General features: G+C 42.8%; 1 protein-coding gene across 1 annotated transcript in view; it reads left to right on the top strand.

The window, feature by feature from the left end:
• Positions 1-1,036: 1,036 nt before the first annotated feature.
• Positions 1,037-9,923, top strand: part of CACHD1 (cache domain containing 1) — a 189,269-nt gene continuing 180,382 nt past the window's right edge. Inside the window, exon 1 of the mRNA XM_074961589.1 lies at positions 1,037-1,346. Coding sequence (XP_074817690.1) covers positions 1,095-1,346 — 252 coding nt within the window. The 5' untranslated portion in view covers positions 1,037-1,094. The remainder of the gene's footprint in view (positions 1,347-9,923) is intronic.

The raw sequence follows: 9,923 nt of genomic DNA, 5'->3' as shown, positions 1-9,923 counted from the left end.
CAATATTTTGTTCTTCTGTAGCATCTTCCATGAGAATCTCAGTGCACTTTACAAACATTAATGACTCAAAATGACCCGTTAAAATAACATTTATTATTATTTCTGTTTTCAGACAGGGGACCTGAGCTATGCAATGTCTTGCCCCAGCTAGGAATAAAACTCAGATCTCTTCCCTCCCAGACCTGAGCTTTTGCCACAAGGTTGTGTCCTGGCCACCCTCAGTTTTGACCTTTTCACAAAGATCAAGTGTGTCGCATCCGCTTAATATCTGCTCAGTCTTCCAGCGGGGAACTACCCATCCTTGGGGAACGGACTGGAGGTTCTAACCGGTCTACACACTCACACGTTTATCAAAGTCAGAATTCCAGCACCCCACCCGCTGGTGGGTGAGGCCTCCAGAAAAGGCAGGATCGCTGTCAGTGTGAGATCCCTTGGGGTCGCAGCCAGGTAAATATGGTGGGCCTGATGTAGGTTGAGCGAACACCAATGCACACTCCAGACCCGCAGAGAAGAGGAAAATCCTGGCTGGGAAGTTGCAGAAGGTTTGAAGGCCTGCGAAGGGGCGTGTGCACCCCCCTGCCGGCTCCCCACTACCCTCCCCGCGTTTCAAGCACACCACTGAGGCGTGCACCGAGCCCGCGAGCAGCTTGGTGGCACCAGACACCTCCCTTTCCCCCCTTGGTGACTCCGATCCCGGCCCGGCTCCTCCTCCTGCTCCGCAGTTTCCCTCCCTCCGCAGCCACCGCTGTTTTCAGTCGGCAGCGAAGCGGAGCCGATCCCGAAGCTGGCTCAGTGCGCCCGGAGCGGGAGCGGGAGCGCAGGCGGGCGAGCTAGGTGCGCGCCGCGGGCGCCGCTTGGTGTGGCTGGTCCTCCGGGGAGGAGCGTCAGGGGTTGGCTTTCGCGTCCCCCGCATGGAGGGGTGGGCCGCCGCGCCCCCGAGCCCCGCGCCCTAGTGGGACCCCTCCAGCCCAGGGAGGGGCTGCCCAGAAGTTTGGGAGGCGCTGTGGAAAGTTTGCTGCGGGGGGCTGCGCGCTGCGGCCCGGGGAGGGAGGGTCCGTCCCCCCCGCGGGTCTCTCCAAGGCGCCCGCGGCAGCATGGCGAGGGGGGCAGGTCGGGAGGAGGCCGCCTGGCCGGCGCGCTGCTCCTCCGGCCGCCGGAACCCCCGCTTCCTCTCCCCCTGGCGTCGGGGCAGCGCTTTCCAGCGGCCCCTCTGGCTGGTTTACATGGCGCTTCTCTGGAGGCTCAGCGCGGCCGAGACGGAGTTTTCCATCTTGGATGAAGCGCAAGTTTTAGCCACTCAGATGAAGAAACTTGCCACAGAGGAGCTGGGGGTCGTCACTATGCAGGTACCGTTCCCCCTCCACGCCTCTCTTCCCCCCTGCCCTTTTCTCCTTCCTTCCTTCCCTGCCCCTTGTTCTCTTCCTCTCCTTTCCCTGTGTGCGCTCCCTCTCTCCTGCCTCTGCTCCTCTCTCCCTTCATCCTTTCTTCCTGGTTTTCTTTCTTCTATCTGGCTCCTCTTCTCCTAGTTCTCGCTCCCTCCTCCTCTCGCTCCTCTGCTTCATTCCTGTTTTTCTTTCCATTTCTTTCTTTGCAAACTTCCCTCCCGCTTGTCACCCCACCCCCGGTCGCCTTTCTCCCCCGCAAGCCCCTCGCTTCTGCCCCGACTTGCAGGGAGCCGGTGAGAGCCCTGTGGCTGTGGAGTCTCTTCCCACAGTGGCCACAGTTCCCCCCACCATGCAGCTTTGCATGACACACAGACGACCCCCCGTCCTCCCTCCAGTCAGTAGGGGTTGTTTTTTGTTGCCATTTGCTGATCAGTAAGCTCCTGGATCGTTGTGGTTTAGTGCATCGTTATAAAGTTTTGAAACATGACTCCCTGTTCGGGGCTGTTGCCTCGTGGGGCAGGGATACTTTGTATTTTATGAGGGTCTTGAAACTATTTTGCATACTTTTGTCTCTTCAGTTTCAGGGACCTGTGCCTTTTGTGAGGCAGAGGCAAGCTTGATCCTTGATAAATCTTTAGGTGGATTTGATTATTGTTTTAAAACTCAAAAAGTACTTCCTTCTTGGAATTTGTTTCTGTTTTTTGTTTATATTCATGACTATATACAATTCCCGAAAACTAACCAACAGCATATATGTGTGTGTGTATGTGTGTATATATGTGTGTGTGTGTGTGTGTATATATATATGTATATGTGTATATATATTCTGAGCTCTTAAATTAAGAATACTGAAACTTTTATTTCGCAAGATTCAAAAAGAGGTTTTGAATTGTAAACTTTAGGTTTATTTATAAAACAAGCTGTAATTGAAGGTGGATATTTTGAGACTTCTTTAAGTATAGCAATATTTAAAGCTGAATTTAATACTAACTGGTTTTGAACAAAGTCCTTCAGGTCCATGTACAATTTTAGCTTTTTCATCTCCGAATATTTTTCTTTCTGATGTCAGTAAATCACAAACTGTAGTTCCTTCATGGAAGGAGAGGTTTTTTTATATGTGGAATTTACACACATGATGATGATGAGATAGGGAGACCATCCTTTCTGAAGGGAATATGCAATTTGACAAATTTGTTATCTTCCTGCATCTCATTTCCTGACATTGTAATTTCTTTCAGCTCCAGGAGGAGAGAGGTGATTAGGAATTATTTGTATCCCTGCCTTCGTGGTTGCATATTAATGATTGTAAAACTACTTTCAGTAAAAATACTGAATGCATCTGATAAAGTGAGCTGTAGCTCACGAAAGCTTGTGCTCAAATAAATTTGTTAGTCTCTAAGGTGCCACAAGTCCTCCTTTTCTTTTTAGTAAAACTACTGTGATTTCTGTAATCACTGGCTGGAATTGCATAGGATGCTAATAGCTATGTTACAACAATCAACTACAACATACACAGACACAAAAAGTGAAATCGGATCCCAGATGCACTGCAATCCAAGGTATAGGCAGTACCAAACGCAGTTTTAAAAGCCTCACAAATTGAGTAGGTGACACTTTTATGTGGTCAGCAGGGGTCCCTCCCCAAATGGCCCTTTATCTTCTCCAAACTGGCTTCATTCTACCACCTTTGAAACATCATTGTGTTGGCTGGCCTCCTAGGGCTGGGGCTTTGTCCAGGAAAATACCAAGCTGTTGTCTTGTCTTTTATAATCAGACATGTATGTAAATGACTTCACTTAACAACGTAGATAGAAGTAAATTATTAATGCAGAGAACATTAGGGAAATCACTTTTTCTGTCTAGAGATCTAGAGGCATATTTACCCCCTGAAAATTATATATATAGTCCTATAAATGGTGGAGCTTCTGGTTAATGGAAATTAAATGAGGATTATCATATTTCTCAACTTATTTCTCCACTGTAAAAAAAAAAAAAAAAAAAAAAAAAAAACCTTCTTGACAAGTGCTAGCAGCTTCAACACGTGTCTTCTTTGGTTTGTTTTTAGGTTGTTTCTTTTTTAAAGTCAGCTCACATAAAACATATGCTCAAAATTATCTTCCATAACAACACCTCATTGTGTTGTAGGCAGGCATAAAATGAACCAGGTTCCTCCACAAGAATTGTAGCCGGTCGTGGCTATTGGCTTAGGAAGCTAGCTTGATGCCAGGATATAGGTATGCAAAATAACAACACTAAATGCTGTGCATTTATTGTTACTTGAATCGTGTGAGGCCAAAAGCAGTTAATACAGTGAAGCCAATAGTTGACAGGATGAGCCCTAGATTCTTTAAAATATTTGGCTGTTTTAAGTCCCATCAAGCTAATCTGAACGTTCCCCACTTCCTCTGTACATTGCTACAGCTGTTTCAGATTAAAAACTGGTTGAAAACAAACTCCCCGTGATTTTAGAAGCTTCTCTGATGATCTCTTCCAACAGTTGAACAAAAATCTTTATAAAATTTCAACTCTTTAAATTTAAGCAGTTAGTCCTCAAAAAGGGCTGCATGCAATTAATACAGAATTATTATCTTTGGTATTTATGTAGTGCTGTTAGTGGGCTATATAGTAGGAGAGCTGTGCCAGTCAACATGTTCCATGTTCTAAAGAGCTGTCAGTCTGTGGGCAAAAGATTGTTATACTACATTGTTCTGTATTGCACTGTGTGATCAGGTGGTCCTTCCTACTGGAAGGCATTTAGGAACAAATGAGTTTTAACCAAGATGGTCAGCGAAGCAACCCCATGCTCTGGGTGCCCCGACACCTCTGACTGCCAGAAGCTGGGACTGCATGATGGGGATAGATCACTCGATAATTGCCTTCTTCTGTTTACTCTCTCTGAACCATCTGGCGCTGGCCACTGTCAGAAGACAGGATACTGGACTAGATGGACTGTTGGTCTGACTCAGTATGGCCGTTCTTATGGGGTTTTGGAAAAAGAATGAGGGAGCTTTGTGTACCTTAATTGGGAGGTTGCTCTAAGCACGGAAGAAGGCCCAAAAGCGGGAGTGAGTGAAGGAGACAAAGGAAGTGGCTAGGATTAGTGCTTGGGCAGAGTTGAGAGCATGACAGGGAATGTGGGAGGAGATGAGGGCCGAGTTGTGGAGAGCCAGGAAAGTAAAGAGGGGAAACTAGCATAGATACCTAGATATGATTTTGGGCAGCAGTGTTCAGCATCGACTGGAGTTGAGAGGAGCAAAAGGTGGCAGTGCTTAAAGCATGAAACAAATAGGGCATTCTGTAGTATGTGGTCAGTTGAGATGGAGAGAGAGAGAGAGATGGATTTTTATTTTTTGAGAGAGCGTACATAGAAAAAGAAATGGCAGGATTTGACAAGAACTTGAATGTGAAGAAAGGAGAGAGTGCGAGAGGAGTCAATGGTGACTCCAAAGTCATGAGCTTTGGTGATGGGAGGGATGGAGATGGGAGGTAGAGAGGAATTTGAAGGAACAATAAGTTTAGTGGCTGCATCGAGTCTGAGGTGGCAATGAAATATCCAATGAATGTTAGGCTGCAGTATCAGAGAGGCAGGTGGAAATCCGTAAATAGACTGAAGGCGAGAGGTTGATTTGGCGTATGTAAATCTGGGAAAGAGTCCGAAGAGGAGAAAACTGAAGGTGGGACCACCAAAAGAGAAAGGGAGGGAGGATGAGATGGAGCCTCCAGAGGAAACATTAAAGGAGCATCTGGAGAGGTAAGAGAGGAACTAGGAGAGCACTGAGCCTTAGAAGCCCATGAAAGGGGAGGGTGTATATATAAAAGCCAAAAGGTTGGAGACGTGGCTAGTGTTATAAACAAAATCTGTCTCCTTGATGCTATATCTACTTCCTCTAATACAATTATTACAGCACTAATGTGAAGAAAATGTATCTGGAATATTGATAGGAAGGCTCATTGTTTTTATGGACTTGTATTGAAATCCTGTTATATAACATTTACTTTTTATAGTTTATTTTCTAAGAGTAGCAAAATCCTACTGGAATGAATGGGATGCATGCATCTGTGAATAGTAAGAATAATACTGATTCTGCGTGGATAGTAAGGATGATAGTTATTGTGACAGCATCGTTCTAACAATTGTCTTGGTATTAGGACAGCTGTATCTTATTTGTAGACGGTGAGCTGACAGGCATCAGTGCAGAAGCTGGTTTTTTTTTTTTTTTAAACCAAGTTTTATGTTTTTAAACATAGGTCTATTGCTGGAAGTGTGTTGCTTTCAAATTAGCCTTTGAATGTATAGAATAATATACCATAAACAATATTGCAAATAAAGATACTTGTGAGTAAGGATAACATGGCTGTGTGATTTCTTGTGTGAGGAGCAGCATTCCGTGGGCAGGTAGGACATTTATTTTTGAACAAATATGTGCCCCCATTACACATATACTTTGTGGAATATTGTATCACAAGTGTTATGTAGAAATATATTTACCGTATGCCTTTGACAACACTTTGGGCCAATTCTTTGTTGATGTAATAATGTCTAGCTCTTCTATAGCCCTGTCCATTGGTTGGTCTCAAAGTGCTTTACAAAGGAGGGGCAACATTTAACCTTTTGTAAATTGTTTCACTGTTTCACCTGTGTAGTCTGTTTCCCCTGTTGCTTGCCCAGGGAGAGGAAAAACTTTTTCAAAGAAATGTGACTGTAAACCCACAGTGGGATTCTGGGGCAAGCATAGTACCTGAAATTACAATTTACTTACCCACCCATCCCTGCCCAAACCAGTAGCTAGACTTCAAGTTGACAAAAACCATCTGATTTTACTGTGAAATTTTGTTTTGGCAATTCTTCTTCTTCTGTTGTATGGCTGGAGCTGTTGGGTTCTGGGGAGGTGGGTGTAGAGCAGCAGCTACAGTATGTTTTGGCAATGATGTGTGTTCTGAAAACACCTGATGCTTAAACTGGCAATTTAAGTTATGTTTGTGTGCTCCAAGTGATTTTAAAAGGCGGCCATATTACTTTGCATCATTTGGTAGACCATACATTTAATGGACTATCTTAATGTCACAAGCCACAAAAGATGGTACTTTGTTGAATGAACAGGTTAATGGGCAAATTCTGTGTATTCTTCTGAGTTGTCTGTTCAGTTGGCACTTGGCAGTCATTTTAAAAACTACAGGGCTTTACATTAAAATTACAACCAAGTTGGAGATTGTGTCCTAACCCAGTTCGAACAGAGTACACTGGCCCTTAACTATGTTCTGTTATTTGGTTAATCCCAGATTGGTTTCCCTGCTTCCATTGTAATTGTAGTGTAGATCGCTGGTTGAAAAACTTCAGAAATTTTGACTGGAAAAACAGGACACAATTCTTGTGAAAATGTTGACCGTTTTTTAACAAGCACAGGACCTATGACCTCCTGAGTTACAATACTGACTTTTTCAGTGGCATTGGGTAATTCATTCTAACTCAGACTCCTTGTCTATAAAATGGAGATATACCTACCTACCTACCTCACAGGGTGTTTAGAGGATTAATGAATGCTTGGTAGAGGAAAATCTATTGTAATTTTGAGTACCTACATAACTTTAAAGCCATGTAGACCCAGAAGCAAGCAATATGCCCTTAGGATTTAGAATATTTTGACAACTTTCTCATCCTGATCCTTTATGCTTATTGTGCTAGAAGAGTACAATTCTTCCTTTCTCTTTCCCCCCACCATCTCCAAACATGGGAGCACAGTTGGAAAAAAATGCCTCCCTGACTGCTAAAATGGCAGTCAGCTACTCCCAAGGACAAAAACAACTACATTTTTCTGTCTGTTAAATTACAGCGCTCTGGTTTCTGAATAACAGTGTTAATACTTGCTCAGATGCTGTGGTAATGGGCACAATAGAAAAACCTATGGTATACAGGCTCCTCCAGCTCGACTGGGAGACTATTATACTAGTAGCATGTTTAGCCATATAATGCTTTTCAGTAAAAGCAGGGTGGGACACAGGCCAGGCTGACAGACACAAGTGGAATGCTGTCAGATTTTCATTGTGTGTGGAAGGAAATAATGTCACCTTTATTTTGAAGAGTACAGAACCACTGTTTGTTGTCTGATGCTGTTGATAGAGTTGTAATAAACCAAGAATTCTAGTAACCAGAATTAGCACTTCTCATCCATAAATCTCAAAAGCAAACTTCACAAAAGAGGTAGGTATTCAAGGTTGGAGTTGTAGATAACACATTAGATTTAGAACTTAGATCTAGGTTCTGTTTCTGGCTCCACCATAAACTTCCTGGGTGACCTTGGGCAAATCTGTGCCTCTGTTTCCTATCTTTAAAATGGGGATAACAATATTTCTCTACCTCTCACAGGTGTTACAGACATTAATGGTTTTATTTTGTAAGGTGCTCAGATACTAGGGTGATTAGTGCCACGGGAAAATCTGTAAACCATCAATCATTATCATGATCTTAAATCAAGATCTCTAGTTTGCAAAATTAAGGACATTTATCAAATTAAACTTTTCTAATTTCATATCTACTTATTTTTTTTAAAGCATCCACTTGAATACAGAATAGAAGAACAAGTATCTATTTTTATGTATTTTTTTTTCTGTTGGCTTCTGGTTGTGGTTTACTGTGCTTGAAAACCATTTGGGAGAGTGAAACAAAATAAAAATTAAGAAGTGCAGGTTGATAAATAGTTTATGAGCTACTGTTTTTTCTTATTCAATAGTATACATTATAGTAATTATGGAGTGGAAGCCAGTGGAGTAAAATCTCATCTGTTTTACATGATTATGTCTTGGTTTGCATCCAATCATAACAATCTTTCTGAAGGCTCTGTGAAAGCCCAAGACTGCAGCAGTTTTTCATCCTATTCCACTTGGACTTTTTTTCATGAAACATTTCAAAAAGATATAGTGCGGTCCTGGTGGAAGGGCACTTAAAATAGTAAAGCTTAGGAGAATGAATCTGAATTTTTAATTAGGCTTTGAGTTGTTTCTTCAAAGTGTCGAGACATCATTAGTGATGTAAGTCTTGTTGCATTAGTGGAGACTGACATTTCACTTCAAACACAGAGAACGCAGCTGTCCTGTGCAGATAAAAGTTGCCAAAATGTGGTGCAGCAAGGTGGATTGCTAGATAATTAGCTGTCCCACTTTACTGCTGTGTTGAAGAGCCCTGCCAGTCATGGGAGGGAGAAAGGAGGAATTATTAATGGGAGGAAATCCAAGTATGTCATAAAGCAATTTGAAATCTCTCAGCTGTGGCAAGGCTGATAAGACATATGTTAAGGAAACACACAAAGTAAGTACAGTATATGTTAGCCAATTCTTTTTCTTAGCTTAATTCAGCAAAGCGGAAATGGCAAAAGCCTAATGATCCCTACAATATAGCAAAGTACTTGCAGTGGTTCCATCAGCCTGACCTTGGCACTGGTAGCAAAGAAATTAACATTTATATTTTACATGTCAATTTAAAAAATAAATTTGCAATTTATGAGAGTTTCAGAATAGGAAGGAATAACTACAAAAATGTAAACTGTCGGTTAAAGTGCATTTGGGGACAAAATAAATGTTTGGTATCAACATAATTTAAAAAATAATCTGAGTTTAAACAGTATCAGTGTTCCATGCAGAGAATAATGTAATAACTGTAGGATGTTATATGTTTGTATGCTTCTTGTACATAACACACCAGTTCACTTTCATTGGATTCTGGATTCTGCACCCCTTAAAGTTAAGGGGAACTTTGCCATTGATTTCAATGAGCATAGGGTCAGGGCTATATAATAAATAGCTATATCTTTAAACTCAATCTTTTGCCTCTTTTTTTATAAGTCTTTCTGAACATCATAAATAATACAATAAAAACGTAGCCTTAAATACCTTCTTTTGGATGTATCAAAAATTCTACCCTGTGGGTATCAACTAATGGCAGTTCTATCTTCTGATGTATTACACCATTCCAATGCTTAAGAGTAATAAAAAAAAATCATACTATGCAGTTATGGAAGGCCTTGCAAAGGAAAACACTTAGGGCCAGAGCCACAAAAGGACTTAGGTGCTAGACTGCCACTTGAGGGCCTAAATTCCAGAATCAGGCCTCGATGGGATTCACAAAACCCCTGCTCAGCTGCAGCCAAGCCCCATAGGTGCCTAAACTCATTTGGGTTTTTCCTGTAAAAGTTCCCTCTGAGCCTACATTTCTGTCTCAGAATGTGCGTACTGCAGCTCTGTGCCAGCCATCCAGATCCAAAGCCTCAGAGCGATGTACAAATGGGGGTATGTTCCTTGGCCTAACCGGCCTGCTGTGCCAATCCGGTAGGCGTGTGCCATGGTTGCGTACCAGATTGGGCCCCATAGAGGAGTTTACACAAAACGGCCAGTGGAGCAGGAGGAGGGCTGCCTCCCTTATAACTTTTAGCCCAGTGGTTAGGGTACTCACCTGAGATGTAGGAGACTCTCCGCATTTAAGTCCATTCTCATCAGGTGAACAGGGATCTGCCACCTTTCAGGTGTGTGCAGTAGCCACTAGGCTTT

The sequence above is a fragment of the Natator depressus genome, chromosome 8, assembly GCF_965152275.1.
Source record: "Natator depressus isolate rNatDep1 chromosome 8, rNatDep2.hap1, whole genome shotgun sequence".
In the NCBI taxonomy this organism is placed as follows: domain Eukaryota; kingdom Metazoa; phylum Chordata; order Testudines; family Cheloniidae; genus Natator; species Natator depressus.
The sequence above is the reverse complement of the archived record's forward strand: the minus strand, read 5'-3'. Positions and strand labels throughout refer to the sequence as shown.